We start from the raw sequence: 23,546 nt of genomic DNA, 5'->3' as shown, positions 1-23,546 counted from the left end.
AAGGCCTAATGTTTAAGAATACAATTATATGAACTACTCAAAGAAAAAAGTTCTATTTCTTTACTATATTATAAACAATAATCATTGAAGGCGTTTTCTGCTGTTGATCAAGTGTGGACCTGTGCCCTCTAGTGGATCTGTTCCCACCAAACTGTTTATTAATTTCTCCACTCACAAACTTAAGAAAACATGTTTACAAGCCCATGACAGTTTTGGAAATACATAATTTTACTTTCTGGATATTTTCATGATTTATTGTTTTACAACTGAGAATCAAAGTAGATGCCCTTAGGCTTTTTTAAAACCAGCCAGCAGAAAGTCAATTTATTTTAAATTAAAGGGAAAACAAATCTTTACAAACTGATCTACAAAAAAAAAGAGAGAAAACTTCTTTGCACAACTGTTGAAGCTCTGCAAACTGTGACTGAAAAGCAATTTTCAAATCCTGACACAATTTTTTAGATTGAGGTCTTCATGAGTCTATTGCCTTCACAAAGTGTTGTCTTTGTATTGTAATAAGTGCCTGTTCTGGACTTATCAATTCTTGCCCCTGACAAATACCCTCCTATTAAAATAAAAACAACTAATACTAATAATGAAATGAATTAAGAACTGAACTAAAATTAAAACATTGTAATCAATTTAACTCAACTGAAATGGGCCAACTCAGTCTGGCTTTGTTAAAGGCCCCTTGCAAGTATTGCTACCACAACTACTTCTATTACTATAAATAAAATTATATTGCACAAGCAATTTCCAGTGCATCTGGGGGTTTGGTCCATCTCTAAAAATACCTACACATCCCCATCCACAGTATCATCAGCTGCTAAGAATAAATGTTTTTCTTTTTCTTTCATAATCAGAACCAGGTTAATTGCAAAGTAGATTTGCTCATATAAGGACATTGCTTTGGTGTTGTGTCAAAAATATACAAAACATTAAATAATTCTAAATAATATAAAAAGACAGATGGACATTTACAATAAAAATATGTAAAATATATTCCAAGGATGAATATCTTCTACATGTTTAACTTTTAAATAGAAAAACTATTAAATTAAATGTACAAAATATAATCATATAATATATAATAATAAAATAATATAATATAATTGTGTATAGCTATGAAAAAAATGAAAACGAAAATGAAATCTCAGAATGGTATTCATTTAAGGATATGACCATGATTATACGGTTACACTTTTGCTGGTTTGACAAGAGGCTTAAACATGATTATAAAAAACTACAATACCCATATATCCTCCTATTTCCGGGGATACGGCGGATGTACTTTCTGATTGGTCAGCAAACACCTTTCAAAAACAGTGCGCGGCGTTGCTGTTTTCATGATTGTCGGGAAATTGAATTTCATAGAAGTTTAGCAGCAGCCGTACATCGGCCGTATTGTATGATTATGTATAGCAAATCTGCCATTTATCTGCTTTAAATAAAAGTGTTGCCACAAACTGCTTGAAGTAAGTTACCGTTAACTCTCTTGGTTAAATTAGCGAACGTTAACGTTGAAGCGTCATGTTGTGGTTAACGTCGCTAAGTTAAGCTAACATGGTTACATTACTTACTCTTGACTTAGGTGTTTTTGTTGTTGTTTTTTACAGCTGTCGACATGAAGTTATTGAAAGTGGAGGAGTACATCAAGCGGACAGCCTCTGTAAAAGAGACGGAGCTTTTACTTCATGAACTAGAGGTTAGCATAATTATATAACGTCGTGTTCCTACCTCTGACTTTTGAGCAACAGCTGGCTGATCCAAGATTAACCGACTTCAACGGAGCACAGCTCTGTTTGCTGTATTTAATAAGCCATGTTTTGTATATAAAACACATCATAGTCAACATAGATTAATTTGTTTATTTTGCAGAGCTATGTGAAGAGTCAGCCTGGGCTTCAGGGTCGTACACTGTGTGACAGGATCATCAGAGCCTGTAACCATCATCTTGGAGTTGGATCCCCTGACTTTGACCATATAAGTCAGTTGGTAAAGCTGGTGGAGCTTTCCATTCATGGCTATGACATTTCTGCACCATGTGTTGCCCAGAGCAGTCCACTGTACATGGAAAAGATAATTTTCCATATTGTCAAGAAGCTGAGCTCTCTGGAAGCTCACAATCTATGCAGCCATGTAGCTGGAGTACTTTATAGCAGGCTTACCCCAGCACAACAGGTATGAATTACTTTTTCCCTTTTTTTTTTTTTTTTAACAGGAATTCATATAAATAAATGTATTGAACAGTATATCCAACCTAAACTCTGCATGATTGCTTCTTTAGAGTCTGCATTAACACTTTTGCATGGTCCTTTAGGCTGAGGACTACTATGTTCTTGTGCGGAGCTGCTTCTCAGTCCTCTGGAATGGACTCTCTGCTGCCAAAGACAGGAAGATTCTGAATCCTCGGGACAAACTTCACTGCCAGATTCAAGCTCTGAGTTTCCTCCTGCTGTTAGAAACAGAAAGCGCAACTCCCTCCTTCTCCAAAGCCCCCATATACACAGAGGATGCCATTGCTGAATTTCGGAGGAGCTGTGAAGCTCTTACAAAGGAGGATGCTTCCTTTATTTTTCAGGAAATACACACACTTTTCTACAGATGTTGGATGGGCGGTCAAGGCTGTGAGGGGGACAAGTCCAAGCAGCCTAGTAAAACATCAGGTTTACACACGCTTTCTGAAATGGTGCTCATTATAGTTAAGGTGCTTTGTAAGTCCAGCCATTTCGATCTGGCCTCCACCTTTCTGAATGAAATTGAGAATAAGGTTAGGGACTGTGCTGATTCTCAGTGCACAGCTCTGGTCCTTGGGAAATGGGCAGTAAAAATTCATTCTACAATGAAATCTGGAGAGGAGAGTGGCCAGGCTTTGACAGAGTGTGCCAGGGCCTTGAGGTCTCTCTCAGCTGACCCAGGGGACAGAGAAGCTCATGCAGTTATGGAAGGGTGCGGACTGGTAGTGTGGGCTGTCGAAAGTGGCCATAGCAAGGCACTGAGCGGACCTGTGCTCTTGGCCTGGTTTTCTTTTCTTGAGGAGCACCAAGAACGGATTTTAAAGGTCCTGAAGAAGGTTAGTGTAGTCACTCACTTCTTATCTGTGTGTGTATATATATGTGTGTACTACAAAAAGAGAGCAAGGAAATCTCAGTCTATTAAATCCATCAACAACTTACTTTTTGTTCTGTTTCCAGCCATTTGACTGTTATTTGGACTGTTGGTTGACTAAGACAAGCAATTTGAATACATCACTTCAGGTTGAAGTAATAAAAAATGCAGCCAGACAATCGATTCATCTAGAAAATAATCCACAAAATAATTCATATTAAAAATATTGATGGAGATATAGGGAAATCGTTGCTTATAGTTGGATTTTTTTCAACGGCTATCATAAGGAAATTTAGAGTATAAAATGACATGTGGTTTGCTTTATTTACAGAATTCAACATGCCAAGCTGAGGGCAGCAGACTGCAACAGGCCCTTGGCTTCAGTATTTACCAAGGCTTTGTATTTGCTTATGAGAGTATGCTCGCATCACAGGTGAGGGTACTTGTGTGAAATCCATAGATAATGATGATAGTAAAACAGAAAACAAGATGGATGTGATTCTGCTACCACTGCTTTTATATTAAGAGTTTAGTTCTGATTGTGATTTGTCGTCTGTAGCTGGAGAACAATGACACGTTGGACAGAGTGCTGTTGTACTGCCAATCCACAGCTGGACAGATGATGACCGAACTGCGCAAGCTGTCTAGTGATAGCCTCCTCATCAAAGCAGGTGATTACATTCTAGTTTCAATAGTGCTCTAATTGTTCATTTTGTTTGTCAGGAGACTTTCCTTAAATTATGAGAAACATGTCATTAGTATATTATTGTAACATTTTTTGATCATCTTGTGCCTTGTAGTGATTGCCGTCAGCAACTTAGTATGTGGATTGTACAACCGGCGCCTCTATGATCAGGCCTTCACACTTGTTGAGATCCTCTGCAAGGATCTATGCAAGAATTGTCCTGTCTCGTTGTCGGTTGACAGGGTAAGCTCTTTAATCATGCATCACATATTTGTTTTTATAAATGCCCAGCATTTATCATACATAAGAGCCTGCTAGTTTTACTTTCATTTTATTTTAAAAGATTAAGACGGGACCAAACCTAAATTATTTGTCCGTTTGATCATGACTGTTTGTAATTCATAATGTTTATATTATCATTCTCTAGTTGAACCGGCCGTTCATGCTCGCTGTGCAGACGTCTCGGAGGGCTGGACAGCTGGAGCGAGCACTGGACTGGGTGATCTTGTGGCTGAAGGCTCTGGGGGACAAAATCACATTACAAATGGCTGAACCGATCTCTTTGTGGGTGAAGACAAAGATGGACGCATCACGTAACTCTGAAGAGGACATCCGACTCAGGTACAGACAAGTCCTTATCAAAAAGTCCTTAATCACTGAAGACGTGTCCAAGTAGCACCAGTAGGTGTATTCTAGAACTATGAAATATACATGAAACAGAAACTGATGACTGATGTTATTTTGTCCTGTCACAGGACATTACGTGATGGTTTTGGTCCTGATGTCCCTGATGAAGGAGTAATGCTTTGCATTTTGGATGAAGAACTGCGTGCCTATAAGGACGTGGCAGGGGACACAGCCCAGGAGCGTTACAACACTCTTTGTGATCTTTTAAGCATCTGTCATGAAGAAAGCTCCCACACCCACCTGCGTGCTATCTACCTCTGTGAAATGGCTCAAGTCGTGTGCTTCCAGGATTTCAGTGAACATACTGACTGGTGAGAGCTTTACAAGTAATCCAATGGACAATGATTTTTGGTTTTTGACACAAATACTTTTGAAGATATGATTTCTAAATCTAAATCCAACAACTCTTTAAAAAAAACTTCAAAAATGAGGAGCGTGTGCACCAGCTGTCCAATGAACAATTTTATAGATTTGAAAAGTGCTCAGATCATTCAAGTATTCATTCAGAGTAATTCTGTTTAATTCACTGGAATGTAAATACAGATTCAGAGGTGTGTCTCTCATAACGCATAGGGAAACCTAAGAGCATTCTCATCAAGCAAAGTGTGTAGTATGGTAGTCTACTACATAGTCTTAGTGGAAAAGTCTTAGTGGAAAAAGGTAATGCCTGTTTTGATTGGCACCCCAGCAAACTTTTGGGTGTGAACAGATTTTGTATTAGACACAGTAATCAAGAAAGTTATGGGCAGGAATTCCTGACCGCTTTGGGATTTCTAAGGTTAACTAGTATTGGAGAAATTGGAGCCACTGGGCTTTTTCAATTGACAAAAAAACTTTCCATTCTTCTCTGATGGACGAGGTGTGTGTATGTGTGTATATATATATATGACCTCAAGCTTACCTTTGGCATTTTGGAAAGTCTGGAGTCCTGCTGAGCCATCAAGGACAGCAGCCTGTTGTCTCTGTGTTCATTATGTTTCTCTGTAACCACACAGCACAGCAGTTGATTTTACTCATGAAGCTTTACGGCTTCTGGAAGAAGAACCAGAGACTCAAGAAAATGCAGACCGACTGAAGGATGACAAAGCCCACGCTTTACTCTGGCTCTATGTCTGTACTCTGGAGAACAATCTTCACGAGGTGAGCACCATTGGATATGAAGTATTTTTTTTTTGGCACATTGTATGTTAATCAATGTGTCAGTGTCATTTTCTCTCAATTAAAAGGGTGAGACTGAAATTAGTAACAATATGACATATTTACGGTCTTTTACATAGAACTACTGTAAGAATTGATCGACCGTATATTTGGTAATGAACTGTTTGTTGGAATGAAGTCTCAGTTTAATAGTCTGACCAAATGTGTTATGAATAAATTATGTTTGTGTGTTTTTCGTCAGGCCATTGAGAGGGACAAAAAACTGCGAGAAGAGCGTGAGCAAACACGTTGTGTGGAAAATCCCATTGGGACCAACGATTTTGATTATGAAGATAAGCAGAAGACTCAGGACAACATACTGGTTTATGAAGGCCTACATTTCAGCCTGGCTGCAGAGAACAGTAGGAACCCATTTTTTATTAATTGATTATCATCCTGTGTGCTCCTTTATCATGTGATGGATATGAATTTCTACTGTAACTATCTGTGTATCTAAAACAGGTTTCTTATCATTTGCTGTCTTTGTGTGATATTAATGCATATTTTTTTTCCTTAAAGAGTTGTGCAAACCTTTGGAAAGAGCGCTGGGTGAGTGGTCTGCTCTCCTGCAGAGTCAAGTCAAGCCCTCTGTGAGGAACCCCAAACAGACCTGTAGCTCTATTGTTGTGACTGCAGCTCTCTTCAGACTCATGGGAAAGGTAAGAATAAAAATGTCAAAATCATTGTGGGGGGTGTAGAGGCAGAAGTAGAGTTCATGATTAGAAATACAGTTCATATTATTAAAATGTGTTAAAAAGATGCATAATTCAATAATATACAAGTATACAGGATTTAATGATTAATAATTTCATTTATAAGTTTACATAGTGGTTAAAAATGTTAAAAGCATATTGGTATTCATGTTTTTATGTGGTTCGGTATATGTTGGTAAAAGGTATACTTCCCCTTTAAGAACGCACGGTGTGTGAGTTTTTCCTGTTGATCTGAGAGCAGGCAGTCAGAGCTTGATAACTGGAGAAGCAAACGGTTTTCTTACCTGCCTTTTAGTAATTAGTTGCTACAAGTGTGTTAGCCAGCCACTTTGTTTTGTAATCCTGTGGAATAAACCTGGAAGATTTTTTATATTTTTTCTTCACAACAAAAAACATTTCCAGAGTGGATTTTGTTGACCTGCACAGCTGGGCTAGCTACAGACACTGCCTGTGGAAAGCAACTTCTTGCTAGCAATAGACTGTTGAGTAAGCCACTGCAAGATATCAAGCTAACATTATTTAAACCTCTACATTAGTAAGAAAACCTGCTTGACATTGGACAAGAAGCCTTTGGAGAGGTTTGTGGATTGATTGATTCAAGATTCAACGAGGGACCTGAAAGAATATTCTCCATCATCCTACCGAGGCTGCAAGTGACTTGTGAGTAGTTAGCTAATGTGCTAGCTAGCATTGGATCTCAATGAGCCTCGTCTTTGCTGTTTTGTGACTGTTGGTTAGCAAATTGAACCTGTATAATTACTGGAAGTACCAACTGCAAAGCAATCATGGCGGGGACAGGAACAGAAGAAACGGTAGGACTAACTGAGGAAAAAGAAAAGAGAGTTGTTAAACCAACACTTAAAGGATTGGAACATAATCTGCAAATGAAAATATCCTTAAGAAGAGCCATACTGGGCCAACTTAATGATAAAAAGAACGAACTGTATGCTTTGATGGATGATGATATGAATGCGGAAAACATTGGAAAAGAACCGTTGGCTGAATATGTAGAACTGATAAAGGAATTCAGTGAAATAAATGAGCAGGTTAAAGACCTATTTTGCCAGACAGGATATAAAGAGAATATGAACACAGATCAAAGGGATTGGTTTGAGCCAAGAAACAGTGAGCACACAGACTTTGCACGAGAAGTGAATTCATGGACACGGGCGGCTAAGATACGCCAAGAAGAAGCTAAAAAGTTTAGTGATGAGATAAAACCAGAAGATAGCGTGTCAGTCACATCCAAGAAATCTAAAAAATCAAAATCCGTCAGTGCTGTGTCAGCAACATCGTCAGCTCGTTCTGAACGCTTAAAGGTGGAGTTAGGAAAAGCCGCTCTGTTAGCCAAGTCAGCTACATTGAAGAAGAGACAGGCTTTAGAAAAACACGAACTACAGCTCAAGGCTGAAAAAGAAGACTTAGAGCTACAAGCCGGGCTCGCTGCAGCTGATGCTCAACTGGCCGTGTTAAAAAAGTACGAAGGCTCAGAAGTGTCTGGCAGATCTGGCAAAGGAAGTCGGATGGATGTTCTTACGTCTACTCCAGTGAAGTACGATGTCAACTACAGTAAAAGTGGTAACAGTGGCGGTCAGCATAGCCACACAACAAGAAGAGATGCAGGCGACCATGTCATACAAGCTCCTGTATACTCAGTGGACAATTCTGTGAATACAGATAACCTGGTTATTGTCATGCAACGCCAAAACGACATCACCGAAAGCCTAATAAGGCAACAGAAGCTCTCTACATTGCCACCACAGAACATCCCTGTTTTCAAAGGAGATCCAATAGAATATCGTCTCTTCATGAGAGCTTTTGAACACAGCGTAGAGAGTAAGACTGAAAATAGCAAAGATCGTCTTTACTATTTAGAACAACACACTATTGGACCGCCTAATGACTTAGTGCGCAGTTGCTTTCATATGGACCCAGAACAGGGCTATCCTGAAGCCAAGAGACTTCTGAAAGAACGATTTGGGGATAAATACAAGATATCCATGGCCTACCTGGACAAGGCTTTAAACTGGCCTATCATAAAAACAGAAGACAGCAGGGCACTCGAATCATACGCTCTCTTTCTCACAAGCTGCAGTAATGCAATGGCAGACCTTGAGTACTTAGATGAGATGGAAAATGCTGCTAATATGCGTACAATCATTGCAAAGCTCCCCTACAGACTGAGAGAGAGATTCAGGAGTGTCGCCATAGACATTCAGAAAAGGCAAGATCGACGGACAAAGTTTAAAGATGTAGTAACGTTCATCACCATGCAAGCAGAAATGGCATCACACCCTGTGTTTGGCGAAATCCCAGGACAAACAAGACGCCAGACAGACAGTAAGACTGAAAAGACAGGTGGAAAGAAAAACTACACTACACTGGCCACTGAAGTAAAAGCACAGAAAGCTGAGAAAGGTGTTTGGGACGGAAACAAGAAAACTCAGGAGAAAGGAACAAATGTGGATAAAGCCTTTAATAAACCTTGTATCTTTTGTCAGGGAGACCATACCATGGAACAATGCAGAAAACTTCAAAAAATGTTGCACAAGGAAAAGTTGGAGTTCCTCAAGGGCAAAGGACTTTGCTTCAGTTGTCTTATGGCAGGACACATGAGTAAGGCCTGTGAAGAAAAGAAGAGCTGTCAGATATGTTCAGCAACACACCCTACACTCTTACACATAAAACAGAAACCCAAAGACTCACCAAAGGAAGAGGCTTCGAAGGAGGAGCCTAAGGACGAGTCTACGAGGGTGGTCAGTGGATTTGTGGATGCAGGGGACACAAGCTCCCAGACTGGGGCCGGGGGTACCGATAGCATCCTCGCCATCGTTCCTGTGAGAGTAAAGGCAAAGAGAGGAAACAAGGTGCTGACTTGTTATGCATTCCTGGATCCAGGAAGTAACGCTTCCTTCTGCACTAACAAGCTGGCGAATGACCTTCATCTGCAAGGAAAAAATGTGAACATCCTACTCACCACAATGGGAGAACAAAAGGCAGTCTCCTGCAAAGCTGTACCAGACCTAGAAGTGAGCAGCCTAGAAGGCGATGACTTCATCGGGCTCACAGAAGTTTTTGCACAAAAGGATATCCCCGTGAGTAAAGAGAACATTCCTACTCAAGAAGACGTGGATAAGTGGCCACATCTGCAAGGTGTACGAATCCCTTCCATCAATGCAGATGTCGGTCTTCTGATTGGAACTGATGTGGCGAAAGCCCTTGAACCAGAGGAAGTAATCCGCAGCATCAAAGATGGGCCGTATGCAGTACGTACAGCCTTGGGATGGACCGTAAACGGACCGCTGCGTGAGAACATTGGAAGTCGGACAAAACATGGATGCCCACAGATTAAGATAAATCGCATCTCAGTGGCTCGACTGGAAGAATTATGGGCTCAGCAATTCAAGTGTGATTTTCCGGAGAACTCTCAATTAGAGCATTTGGAAATGTCCAAGGAAGACCAGCTTTTCATGGATCGAGTCTCGGAATCAGCCAAGCTGGTCAACGGCCACTACTCAATTGGTTTGCCGTTGAAGAACAAAGATGTGAAAATGCCCAATAATAGAGCACTGGCAGAGCAACGAGCGCTCAACATGAAGAAGAAGCTTCAGAGAAACCAGACATTCAAAGAAGACTACGTCAGCTTCATGAAAAAGGTGATCGACAAGGGCTACGCTGTAAAAGTACCAATTGAAGACTTAAACCGGAGCGATGGAAAGGTGTGGTTTATCCCGCATCACGGTGTTTACCACCCTAAAAAGCGGAAAATACGAGTGGTATTCGACTGTGGAGCCTCTTACCAAGGAACCACACTCAACGAACAACTACTGCAAGGGCCTGACATGACAAGCAGTCTCATCGGCGTCTTAACAAGGTTCCGTCAAGAGCCAGTTGCAATAATGGCGGATGTGGAATCAATGTTCCATCAAGTTAAAGTGCCACCAGAACACGCTGACCTTCCCAGGTTCCTGTGGTGGCCGGACGGCGACGTCTCACAAGAGCTGCAAGAATACAGGATGGAAGTTCACTTGTTTGGCGCCACCTCCTCACCAAGCTGCGCGAGTTACGCTTTGAGAAGGTGTGCTGAAGATAACAAGAGCAGTTTTGATGCAGCAGTAGTGGATACAGTTTTATGTAACTTCTATGTCGACGACTGTTTGAGATCAGTTGCATCCAAACAAGAAGCAGTCAAGCTATACCAAGACCTGAAGGCCATCTGTCTAACAGGAGGATTCAGACTAACGAAATGGATGACCAACAACCGGGATGTGTTGGCAAGTATTCCACAAGAGGACCGGGCAACAGAAGTCAAAAACCTCGACTTTGACCAGGAATCACTCGCCATCGAGAGGGCTTTTGGGGTCCAGTGGTGTATCCGCTCGGATCAGTTTAAGTTCCACGTGAACATCCAGCAGAGGCCTCTCACCCGACGGGGAATCTTGTCAATGATGAGTTCAGTCTACGACCCACTGGGGATGTTGTCTCCCGTCATACTGCCTGCCAAAAACATCCTGCAGGAACTGTGCAGACTGAGAACAGGATGGGACGACGCTGTGCCAGACCATCTTGCACAACAATGGTCAAGGTGGATGGAAGAGCTTCAGCAGCTCACCAACGTTGGAGTGGACCGGTGCTTCAAGCCACCTGAGTTTGGAGAAACAGTGGAGGCTCGACTACATCACTTCAGTGACGCGAGCGAAACAGGCTACGGTACTGTGACTTACCTGGTTCAGAAGAACAGCAGCAACAAGATACACTGCTCATTTGTCTTGGGAAAGGCAAGAGTTACCCCTCTTAAACCCACGACTATTCCGCGGCTGGAGCTGACGGCGGCTGCCTTAGCTGTGAAGGTGGACACCACGCTAAAGAAAGAACTGCAGCTTCCGCTGTCAGATTCCAAGTTCTGGACAGACAGCACCGCCGTACTTAAGTACATAGCAAACGAGAACATGAGATTTAAGACATTTGTGGCAAACAGGGTCGCTACAATCTTACAAGCATCAAGAGTGGAGCAATGGAGCTACATCAACACACGGTTGAATCCAGCTGATTACGCTTCCAGGGGACAAAGGGTGAGTGTCTTCGTGCAGAACGAGGTATGGATCTCAGGGCCTGCCTTCCTCAGCAAGCCAGAAAGAGAATGGCCAGACAAGCGTGTTCAGTTAGAGGAGCTCACAGTGGCAGATCCTGAGGTCAAGAAAAGCATACTCGTTAATGCTACGACAGTAGAAGAAAGCACTGATGTAATGCAACAACTAACAGAATACTTCTCTTCCTGGATACGGCTAAAGAAGGCGGTGGCGTGGCTCATTCGAGTCAAAGGAACCCTGGAAAACCTGTCAAAGAAGAGAAAAGAAACTAATGAACTATACAAGGACCAAGAACAAGTAAACAAAGAAATGACAAGATACAAGAGGAGTCTCAAACAGACTTACCTGACTGTGGATGATCTGCGACAAGCTGAGCTGGATATCATCCTCCATTGTCAGCAAAGGAAGTTCCAAGAGGAAATATCTGCTCTTCAGAGAAAAGAGCCCGTCAAGAAAAATAGTCGAATCTGCAGACTGAATCCGCAACTTCAGGAGGGAATCCTTCGTGTTGGAGGGAGGCTCAGTCGAGCATTCATGCCGGCCGAAGCCAAGCACCCGATGCTCCTGCCTAAAGACCATCGTGTGGCTGATCTGATTCTCCAGGATGCACATGAGCGACTGGGACACAGCGGACGCAATCGTGTCTTGTCTCATGTACGTCAACGATACTGGATTATTGACGCCCCCTCATCAATCAGGAAAATGCTGTCTCGCTGTACTACCTGTCGAAGACAACACGGTGCATCAGGCACACAAATGATGGCGGACTTACCAAGAAACAGAGTGGTACCGGACGAACCACCTTTTACCAGAAGTGGAGTTGATCTGTTTGGACCATTCAATGTAAAACGAGGAAGATCATATGTAAAAAGGTACGGGGTTATATTTACCTGTCTCGCAAGTCGTGCGGTCCACATCGAAATGGCAACGTCACTGGAAACAGACTCCTTTATTCATGCTCTGCGTCGCTTCATCGCAAGGAGGGGTCAAGTGAAGGAAATGCGATCCGATAATGGGACTAATTTCGTCGGAGCCGACCGCGAGCTCAGAAAGGCTATAAAGGAGTGGAATACTTCACAAATTGAGAACAGCTTGCTCCAGCGTGACATCAAATGGATATTCAATCCTCCATCCGGATCACACCACGGAGGGGTGTGGGAGAGAATCATCCGCTCCATCAGAAAGATCATGGTTGCTACGCTGAGAGAACAAAGCTTGGATGAAGAAGGTCTTCAAACGCTCTTCTGCGAATGTGAGGCCATTCTGAACAGTAGGCCTATTACCACGCCTTCAAATGATATGAACGATCTGGAAGCTCTCACCCCACAGCACTTGCTGCTGCTGAAGACTCAACCAAACTTACCACCGGGACTCTTCCAGACAGATGACAATTATGCGCGCAGAAAATGGAGGCAAGTCCAGTATATGAGTGATCTCTTCTGGAAGCGCTGGACCAGAGAGTACCTCCCTCTACTCCAGAAAAGACAGAAATGGAACCACCCATCACGGAACTTCATCCCAGGAGATGTAGTCTTGATCGTCGATGAATCAGCGCCTAGGGGATCCTGGCTGATGGGAAGGATCGTCAAGACTATGGAGGATGAGCATGGAATGGTCCGCAAGGTTCGAGTCAAGACAAAGACTAATGAGCTTGAGAGGCCAATAACAAAGCTCTGCTTACTTCAAGAAGCAGCATGAGAAGGACTGTTACTTACCTGATTGAAAGTGTTATTTGCTTTGTGTTACTGGGAAGAAAGACTTTCTTCATATAAGTTGTAATTGTTTCTGCCCTAGAAAGCAATTAGGGGCCGGGTATGTAGAGGCAGAAGTAGAGTTCATGATTAGAAATACAGTTCATATTATTAAAATGTGTTAAAAAGATGCATAATTCAATAATATACAAGTATACAGGATTTAATGATTAATAATTTCATTTATAAGTTTACATAGTGGTTAAAAATGTTAAAAGCATATTGGTATTCATGTTTTTATGTGGTTCGGTATATGTTGGTAAAAGGTATACTTCCCCTTTAAGAACGCACGGTGTGTGAGTTTTTCCTGTTGATCTGAGAGCAGGCAGTCAGAGCTTGATAACTGGAGAAGCAAACGGTTTTCTTACCTGCCTTTTAGTAATTAGTTGCTACAAGTGTGTTAGCCAGCCACTTTGTTTTGTAATCCTGTGGAATAAACCTGGAAGATTTTTTATATTTTTTCTTCACAACAAAAAACATTTCCAGAGTGGATTTTGTTGACCTGCACAGCTGGGCTAGCTACAGACACTGCCTGTGGAAAGCAACTTCTTGCTAGCAATAGACTGTTGAGTAAGCCACTGCAAGATATCAAGCTAACATTATTTAAACCTCTACAGGGGGGTTATTTTTGTTTTTACTTTCTCACTTCATCTCCAAATAGATTTCAATCTTGTACCAAATAAGTAATCACCTTATATTATTCATGAAGCATTATAGACATTTTTAAAGAGAATTTTAAATGTGAATTGACTAGTCGAGTTCCCTGTTTTTTAACGAAAGGAGGGTACAACAATACACACGCAAATCAAAAAATTGAATAAATAATCTTAAATGTTGTATCATTTAAGATTATTGTAAATGTTGTATTAAATGTGTATCCTGAGGTCAGGTTGTTAGAACTTGTGTTCAGATCATTGGGTATATCTGTGTGCTTACCAAATCTCATATTTCTTTTATAGCCTCTCAAAGCTTTGGAAGCTTACAAACTTGCTATTGGACTTTCACGTCAACTTGCTGACAACCAAGGATGTGCCAACTCCCTCTGTCAATCCGCCAGCCTCCTCCTGGATTTAGGCACCCCTGATATGGCTTTGGTAAAGCAATTCTGTAATGATTATACTCTGCAAATACACTCTGTCACTTCATATGAAAAAAGTGATTTGTCCATATTTATTTTGCGAGAAATAATTTCCTAATACAAGTAACGGATCATGTTTTTAGGCCCAGCTAGAACAAGCAGAGAAAATTCTAGCCTCAGATACGACTGCTGAGGGACCTTCTTCTCTTTCCATGCTGGCCATTTTGTTGAAAGCTCAGTACTGCTACAGCACAGGACAGGTAGGCAACATGTGTACCAGCAGTATTTCTCATATTAAAAGTTTTTTCCTTTTTTTGCCAGTATAGGTGATTTTTATCACATTGTCTCCCCACTGTTCGGTCATATTACAGGTGGATCGTGGTGTGCCATATCTGTGCAAGGTGCTTAAAGAGGTGAATGAGCAGAGACAGTCAAAGAGCTGGTACCTGCTGCGTGCTCGGGCACTTCAGACATGCAGCTCCTATCTGAGTTTGGACACAGATGAAATGCCACAGGCCAAGCGGGGCTGCATCACACAGCATGGTTAGCTGAAGCGCTCGCTACTCTTCATATAATTACATTTTGTTTTGGTTCAGCTTCAGATTATAACTGTTAGTTATGACTGAGTAATGGCCTATGTTTGTGTTTTAGGTATAAATAGCCCAGACACTGCTCTGTATGAAAGCCTGAAACTTCTCTGCAGCCTGCTGGTCACTTTAGTGGGGAAAGGACTATATGGGACTAATGGCAGCAGTTCAGACGTGCGCTTCATTGACCAAGGTACATTTTTCTCACATGGACTAACAATGTGTAGAAAAGCTAATAATACTTGATTGATATTTGTTGTAGTGCTGTCTGCCATGTTGATTTTTTCTCCCTTGGCCTATGAGCAGGAGATAACCTTGTGCTGAAGTGGCAGCTGCTCTCAGAGCTGTTAAACTGCTCTATGAAGATGGTGACTGTGAGGAGCACCTGTGGGGCCATCAATGACGCCAGGCTCCAATGCCTAGAAGCCCTTAAACTGGCCATCAAGCTGCAGGCACTCAGCCAGTATGTACATGTACTACACATGGTGGAGGGTTAAAGGTTTACAGTGAAGCATAGTCAAAATTATTTTTATTTTAATAATCATGATTAATTACTTCTCCAGTGATATTATCTCGGTTTGCTGACCATTCTTGAATATTTATTTTTCTGTAGTTTACCATGCTAAACCCTCCTAATTTTATTAAAGTTGTTGTATTTTTTATTTTAATTTGATTTAATCTTAGATGTTTTGTAGCCTGTCAGTGAAGTTAATTTTTTATGGCTGTATTTTGGTGGTGTTTGTGAATTGTTACTTTATTAACATATATCTGTATTATAAAGTCTGAGCTAATATGGCCACATTACAAACTCCTGTTAACATCATAATGGAATTGAATCTTTCTTTTTTGTTTTAGTTGTGCTGAGCTGCTGGTGATGAAAGCTGAGTTGGAACTGATGCAGGGGGAGAAAGAGGAAGGTGGATTTGATTTAGACAAAGTCAGGAACCTGCTTGAACTCTGCACAGGTTAGTTAAATAAAGAACAGCGGAATTAAACTAGACTTAATTTATATCTCACACCCCCGAGTTGAAATGTTATTATTTATAGACTTTCCAGTGTCACTTTTCCTGAGCTACATAATTGACTTCTTTGTTGTTGTTTTCATCAGATTTTTCTGATCAGAAGCAAAAGGCAGAGGTGAAAATCAAACCAAGGAAAGGTCGGCCAGCACAAAAATCTCAGTCTCCCTTACCTACTTGGAAGGATGACTTTAAGGATATCCTGAGCACAAGGTGGATTTCCAAAGAACCTGTAGTGAGGGATCTAGACAGCTCCCCGCCTCTCAAAGTCCAGCCTCGCCGCTGGCTTTCCTCCCTGGTGCATGAACCTAGCTGCCTGTGCCCTTGCTGCTCTGAGCCCTGTCTCGGTCGTGTTACAGCACGATGGGCAGCTACACAGGCTGATCTGGTTCTCCAGCTGGATCCCGCTGAAGCCAAAGTTAGTTTGAAACTTCACTTGGCAACATTAGACCGCTGTAAGAGCATCACTGCCAAACTTGGGGAAAAATTGGCTAAACTCTTCCCTCATTGTGACCCTGCTAAAGGCTCCACTAAACCCTCCCTGATGCAGGACGTAGTGGGCAGTGTGTACCTTCGCATGGCCCTTTCTGGGTTGGAGCCCAGGCTTAACAAGGTCTGTGCTATATGGAAAGTACTTGAAGCTGGCTTAGCATTCGTTGATTCCATGCCATCTCCTGCACTAAGACCTGTGAGAGCAGGTCTAATGGCAACCAAAGCCATAGTGTCTTTGATTACCCTGGCTGCCAAAAAGAACTGCAGCCCAGAGGAGCTTTTCTCAAATGCTTGGACTTGGAATGCACCAAAAGAAGATAAAGAGCTGAAATCAGAACAAAAAACGGTGCCTCCCACATCCTCGCTGAAGAAGCCCAAAAACCTGCTTATTCCTGACAAAACAAAAGACACAAAGAAGATCAAAGTTGTCAAGCCAAAGAGCCAAGTTACAAGCTCCTCAACCAAAGGAAAGGGTCTGGTTCCAATGACACCAGTAATGGTGAAGTCCAAGCACTCTGCAAAGGAGCTGGGTTCTTTTGACTTCAACACAGTGGTACCAACTTTGGCCTGTACTCCTGTTCAAAAGGTGAAAGCCCCTGCTTCGGTGCAGAAGGCATTTAGGACTGCCCCTAAGCTACAGTTTCATGTGTATGAAGAGTCGTCGCCAGTTCAAGACAAAGCCCAGCCTGTGCCTGCTGCCCCCAGGCGCACAAAGAAATCCCGTTTTAAGGTGGGCAACTATTCTGTGTAAAGGTTTTAATGTTACATGAAATAAAGCTTTCTTGTGTTAAAAATATCTTGCTTTATATATTTTAATACAGGTGGAGTTTAGCGATGAGAGTGACTCAGAAGCCAATACCCAGGCGGACCACAAAACGGATGTCACCAAAAAGCGGACAACTACGAGAAGAGGTGCTCAAAAGGGTAAAACGGACCCAGATCCACCTGCTGACAAGGCCCCACCCAAGAGGCAGACTAGGAAGAATAGCACTGCACTACCTCGATTAATCTCCTCTGAGGATGATGAAACTGTGGCCTGTCAGCCTGCCTCAGCAAGAAGAGGAAGAACCAGGAGGGAGCTGGCCAGATCAGAGAAGGAGTCTGTGGAGGAGCCAGACAAAATGAGGACCATTGAGGAGGAAGCTAACGGTGTTCTGGACTTAAGCATTGAGGAACTTAGGACATCAGACACTGAGACAGACAACAATCCTGCTTCAAGTCAAGATATGGGTACATAACTTAACTTCACACTTTCTGACATTAGCACAAAATTAAAAGGGCTTTAAATAAACTTAGAAATGATTTAATACCGGTGTTAGGTCATAGTTAAGTTTTGGAACATGAACAAGAGTATCAGATGTGCACATTGATTGGACCTGGAAAGGTAAATAATGGCAATCATACTAGAACTTTGGTCTTTCTTCACTCTCTTCAGAAATAGATTTTGAGGTGTTGCGGAGAGATATTTGTTGTGATTTGGAAAGAGGCGACTTGTCTGAGCTGAGGAGCAGAGGTCAATCGAGAGGCCCACAAACCCACCTTCCTCATCCAGACACTAGGCCAGGTGAGTCTTTACAACTGCCGTTACTTTACATAGATACTGTATGTGTATGGTATAATGTGTCCAATAATATGGGAACCAAAACAGACCAGAACATGTTTGTAGAGTAAAGATAACAGTATCAAGATATGTACAGTAAATCACCATATTCAGTTTCTTCTGTAATTTCATTTATTTCAGACAATCTTTCTTTGGAGGGTGTTCAGTCTTTGCTCCGCTCAGCCTGGTTGGCCCTTCAGCACTTCCCCCCTCCCAACATCTACCCGACCCTCTGTGCTCTACTGGCCTTAGCCACAGGACAGCAGGACCCCACAACTACAGCAATGCTGCATTCCCAGTCTTTGGGCATCTCAAGTCGTCATCGCACCATCAGGCATTTAGCCAGTTGTCTCAAGTAAGTATATTGGATATAGTGTCAAGTCATAATGTTTGATGATTAGATGTCTTAAAAGCTAAAGTTGAAATCTGATAGTTCCAGCACCTCATTTTGGGTACCTACAATTCTCCCATATGCTTTTTAAAGATTGTTGAGCATTCCTATATCTTTGGTGTGGTATTTTACCAGAAAGCTGAAAAAGACGTCCAATCAGTTAGCAGACAAGATGGATGCCCTGAACCTCGATGAACTCAGTCCGACCTCTAATGAACAGAGGTTGTCTCAGTTGGAAAACATCTTTTCCTTTCCAACTGCTGACTCTTCAGCCTTTCCCCAGAACCACTGCCAGGAGTTTATCCAACAAATTCAGAACCTTCCTCAAGGTAGAATATCAACTTTGTTACATTGTCGTGTTTTGTCTTGATTAGTTTGAGATGTGGTTTGCACAGGTGAGTACATTATGGGAGTTAAAAGTGATAAAGAGAAGTTCTAGAAATGGAACTTACTGGATTTTGTTCACAGAATAGGTTTGATTGGCAGATTTGAGATTTTCAGTTATCATTTATTAAACTTAAAGACTGCATCTGCTTACTGTACTTACGGTCCACATTTGTGAATGTGCACATTTTCCTTCTTGTCTATAATATGGAGATTTAAATGAGAATCTTTTGATGCTCTCAGGGAAGAGCCAAAGCAGAGTGTGATCTACATTATGCTTGTGTAATATATAATTTCTCTCTGTATATCTATCTTTTCTGCTACAGGTGTGACTGTGTGTGTGATCTCAGTGCTTGGAGTAAAACCTCTGGAGATGGGTGACGGCATCTTGCTGTCGCGTCTTGAAAAGGGATCTTCCCCTGTCACTGTTCATATCCCCACCTCCAAACAGCAGGTGAGGACAATAAACTATACAATTGCAAGATGGATATATTGTAGCTTTAGTGGAAATGTATTCAAGTAAAAAAGGCATCTGAATTACAGGATCGTCATAATCAGATCTATTCCAAAAGGTCAGTCCACTACTTTAGTCCGGACTAAAATAACTCAACGACTATTAAGTGGATTGCTATAACATTGTTAAGACTTCGAGGTTCCCCAGAGGGAAAATCCTACTGGCTGTGGTTATTCCTTGACTTTTCCTGTAGCACCACCATGAGGTTGAAATTGGTGCTTTTAAGTGAAATGTCAACAAATATTTCACGGATTACTGTCATTTGGTACACAAATTCATGCTCCCCACAGGATGAACTTTAATAACTTTGGTTATCCCTTAACTTTTTATTCAACATCATCATCAAGTCAACATTTTAATTTGTCAAGTTTGGTTCATGACCAAATACTTGCAAAATAAATGACATTTGTTCATTGCTAATTGGCACAATGTTGGCACACTAATATTCTAAACCTGATGTGACCATTGTAAACATTATACCTGCAGTCAGTATGTTGGTGTTATCATTGTGAGCTTGTTGGCATGCTGAAGTTTGCTTTAGGCATAGCTGTGCGTCACAGAATCTCTCATTCCTTAAACAGTGACAAGAGCAACATTAGAATAGTAAGTAAATATATTGTAATACTGTATCATGTGGAAGAAAATGACACAGTCCTTCCCTGTCCTAATTAAGTTGAAAAGACATTTCTTACTTGTTAGAACTTTACATAACATATGGTTGACTTTAAGTAACCTTTGAATTTATCATCATCCCAGGTGATTACCTTGACTTTCTCTTGTCTCTGTGTTGTTCAGCACCCTATTAGTTGGCTGGTCCAGGAGATGGATAATATTCAGGTGGAACAGAAGGTTGTGAGCTGCGTGTCTGAGAAAGCCAAGTGGTGGGAGGGCCGCAGAGCACTGGACTCTCGAGTTGAGGTAAGTAGTGAGGAACAAGGGCAATACTGGGTAGTCTAAGAGAGCTGCAGTATAAAATTGTTCACTTCTATTTAGACAACTTGTATATACATTTCCAGGCATACGACATTGAGTAATACTTTTGATTTAAATGCCCTCTCATGCTTCTTTCAGCACCTGTTGAAAGAGATGGAGGGATTGTTGGGATGTTGGAGGAGCTTTCTTCTACCCCTTTCATCAGATCCTAAGCTCTCCAGTCAGGCACAGTGCCTTTGCAAGGCCTTGTCTGCCAGAGGAGTGACAGCCAGTGAGGAGATGCTGAAGGTGGGTGTTGTTGTTTTTTTGTCATATCTGTTCTCACTAGAGCCCAACCAACATATGATCACAGATATATTGGTCTCGGCATATGTTTTCTGATATTCACTTTTTTTAAGCAGGTAGCATTTTATATTTCATCCTTTTTCGTAATTCAAGTTTAATACATAAATATATGGGGTTTTTTTGTTCTGTTTTTTTTTAAATAGTTATTTATAATTGTTAAATGTTACAGTTTCAGTGCAGTCATTTCATACAATAAAGTTTATTGTTAAACTGTAGAATATAACGCCTCTATTACATAATTTTATAACAAGTGTTTAATTTGAGGGATCATTGCAAAAAAATGTGTGTTTGTTTATATTCTGTGTGTGTGTATATAAGATTATTGGTCGATATATCTATCAGAATTTTTTTACTTCCTAATATCAACATTGGCCCCAAAAATCCAGTATTAGTCAGGCCTTAATTCTCACCTTTTGTCTCAAAAGCAGTTCAAAAGGGAACAGCAAAGAAACAACCACTAACACTTCTGACTTGTGTTCCAGGTGCTCCTGTCTGCATCTCCTGTGCTCTCCCAAGAAAACCTTAAAAGATTTGCTCTGGGAGTTTCTCCACAGTGGGATCTGGAGTGTGACCAGCTTCTTCATTCAGCTGTTTCCCAGGTCACAGACAGAGAGGAGCCCCACGGTCATGTGGTCCTCATTCTTGACAAGGTGCACCTCAATGTGTCCATCACAAACTGAATTCTCCTGTAGTTTGATTTTTACAGTGAAAGGCTCTTTGAGAGTCACAAAGAGCTGCATAGCACTGTTACAATATGTTCTATGTGAGGTTGGTTAATTTTTGATGCTAAGGTGTAGAAGTATCAGCTTCTGTCTTGTTTCCTGTGTAGTACCTTCAAAAGCTGCCGTGGGAGAGTATCTCCGTCTTAAGGTCTCGCTCTGTGAGCAGGATGCCGTCTCTGCACTCACTAATTGGACTGAGTATTCAGAAAGAGGTATAATAAAACCCCATAGCAGTTCCAATATTTCCTGCTGTGTAGATGTTCACTTACTTTCTGTTCAGTTCACTTGTGACTGTCGGTATGAATCTCCCCTTTAGACTGAACCTCAGTCCATCCTGAAGCATGGTGTGGATATAAAGAAGGTGTTTTATGTGCTGGACCCTAATGCCAATTTAGAAAACTCGCAGGACCGATTCAAGGAAATGTTTAACAGGTGAGACCAATACTCATAAAAGTTAAAAGAGAAGTATTTAATTTATCTGTATGTTTTTCTGTCTCTCGTCTGTTTCCTTGTCATTTATTATATAACTCATTCTCCTTTTTAAAGTAAACTGGATTGGGAGGGTGTATGTGGAGTTGCTCCTGACTCGGGTCAACTGGAAGAAGCTGTTGCAACCAAGGATCTATACATGTGAGTTTGCAAAAGAAACAAGCAGAGGAAACAGTGGTTGCATTCTACTACATACAACTTTTTTTGGGCAAAAGCTTTCTGAAAATACTGCATGTTGTACATCAAACATACACAGACTGAGAAATGGCTTTGTTAAAATAAGAAATCCATCATGCTGGCATATAAATATTATTATAGGACTATAGGATGTAAGCAATACTAAGTTGAAAATGTGGTGCTTTGTGTTTTTTTGAGTGCGTGTATTTTTCTTTTTTTTTTCTCAGTTGTGTTTTTGAGACATTTTGTTCTATACAAAGTTCTAAATAACCTGTTTTCTTTATCTCTTCTCTGCCCATGCACCTCTTGTCCTGGTATATTTTAGTTATGTGGGTCATGGTGCTGGCGCACGGTTCCTAGACAGCCAGGCGGTCCTGAAGCGGCAGATGAGAGCAGCCTCACTGCTCTTTGGCTGCAGCAGTGCTGGTCTGGCAGTGCGTGGGGATCAGGAAGGACAAGGCATCATCCTCAGTTACCTTATAGCAGGCTGGTGAGATATCGATTTACCATTCAAACACTTGCAATTGAATGAGGATTAGTTAATACATGATTTTTTTTTTTTTTTTTTTTAAATAAGAAAATTAGGTTAGAGAGGTTTTTATAGTTCAATGTTGTAAGTTGACATAGCTGTCAAATCAGCAACATAATAATTTGTGTGTTAATGGATTATTATATTTTTCATTCCATAGCCCCTTTGTTTTGGGAAACCTGTGGGATGTGACAGATCGGGATATTGATCGCTTCACCAAAGCCTTGCTAGAATCCTGGTTATCCGCTGGGTCTGGAGCTCCCCTCCTGGATTATATGGGCCCTTCGCGTCAGGCCACATTCCTGAAACACCTCATCGGAGCTGCACCTGTGGTCTATGGCTTACCAATCCACCTGCAGTAGTTAAGACTGATGATGAGAGATGAAAAAATCCTGTGTAGTCTCCAAATTTTATCGTTTCAGCACAGAAGCTGGAGGACATGAAACGTCAAGTTTTTTTCCCCGCCAAAATTTTGGTGATTTTAAAGTACAGCGTTTTCCTTATTTAAAAAAGTGTTTAAATGTTTAAACCAATGTTACTATGGTTTGAATGTGTTTTAAATATCTTGCTAATTTTTACTGAGTGATGAACTCTTTGATGAACTTTTAATGAATGAACAGATTTGTAATAAAGGTGTTATCACTTATGATCATCGTATCCATTGTAGAAATTATTTTGCAATGTTCGTATTGGGTTGGGGCCCCAAAGCCAGAATTTTTTGTATTTACAGTTTTATCTTGTGGGTCGAGACTACAAGGTCATTTACTGGGTAGAATTTGATTAAAGAAGTTCAGTATCTTATTAGTAGATGTGATTGTTGATCTTGTAATATGGCACATCTTTTCCCTGTCACATTGTTATCATAAGATAAAAATTGGCTTCACACATTTTTAAAGATGTATTGACAATAAGAGCAAATGGCTGAAGATGTAATGGTCCAGAATCATTTGATTGACTGCTCATTCTGCAGTGGTTTCATTTTATTTTGGATGTAAATTGTATGTGGAGATAAAAATACAGACTGTCAGCTCTAATGACTGGTGTTTTTAGCCAAA

The 23,546-nt window shown here is 41.2% G+C and overlaps 1 protein-coding gene across 1 annotated transcript; it reads left to right on the top strand.

Annotated features, from left to right (window-relative positions):
• Window positions 1–1,624: 1,624 nt before the first annotated feature.
• espl1 (extra spindle pole bodies like 1, separase) lies at window positions 1,625–23,033 on the top strand. The gene is made up of 31 exons (XM_062443543.1): window positions 1,625–1,705; window positions 1,879–2,181; window positions 2,321–3,073; window positions 3,440–3,541; window positions 3,668–3,779; window positions 3,909–4,036; window positions 4,221–4,414; window positions 4,549–4,791; window positions 5,476–5,620; window positions 5,880–6,039; window positions 6,197–6,336; window positions 14,191–14,325; window positions 14,453–14,569; window positions 14,681–14,852; window positions 14,961–15,089; window positions 15,203–15,359; window positions 15,752–15,861; window positions 16,005–17,137; window positions 17,229–17,637; window positions 17,843–17,971; window positions 18,149–18,362; window positions 18,534–18,727; window positions 19,109–19,236; window positions 20,092–20,214; window positions 20,368–20,517; window positions 21,057–21,224; window positions 21,404–21,508; window positions 21,613–21,728; window positions 21,843–21,926; window positions 22,288–22,452; window positions 22,652–23,033. The coding sequence occupies exons 1-31, from the start codon at window positions 1,625–1,627 to the stop codon at window positions 22,851–22,853; spliced, it is 6,501 nt and encodes a 2,166-aa protein (XP_062299527.1). The 3' UTR covers window positions 22,854–23,033.
• Window positions 23,034–23,546: the final 513 nt, after the last annotated feature.

Source organism: Scomber scombrus, chromosome 3, assembly GCF_963691925.1.
Source record: "Scomber scombrus chromosome 3, fScoSco1.1, whole genome shotgun sequence".
In the NCBI taxonomy this organism is placed as follows: domain Eukaryota; kingdom Metazoa; phylum Chordata; class Actinopteri; order Scombriformes; family Scombridae; genus Scomber; species Scomber scombrus.
Note: the sequence above shows the minus strand (reverse complement) of the source record. Positions and strands in the feature narration are given on the sequence as shown.

Bases quoted from the DNA above. Each gene is read 5' to 3' on its own strand.
- espl1 (XM_062443543.1), top strand. From the start codon at position 1,625: ATGAAGTTATTGAAAGTGGAGGAGTACATCAAGCGGACAGCCTCTGTA. The intron at 1,706-1,878 runs GTTAGCATAATT...TTTATTTTGCAG, and splicing joins TTTTACTTCATGAACTAGAG to AGCTATGTGAAGAGTCAGCC. The intron at 21,225-21,403 runs GTGCACCTCAAT...TTTCCTGTGTAG, and splicing joins TGGTCCTCATTCTTGACAAG to TACCTTCAAAAGCTGCCGTG.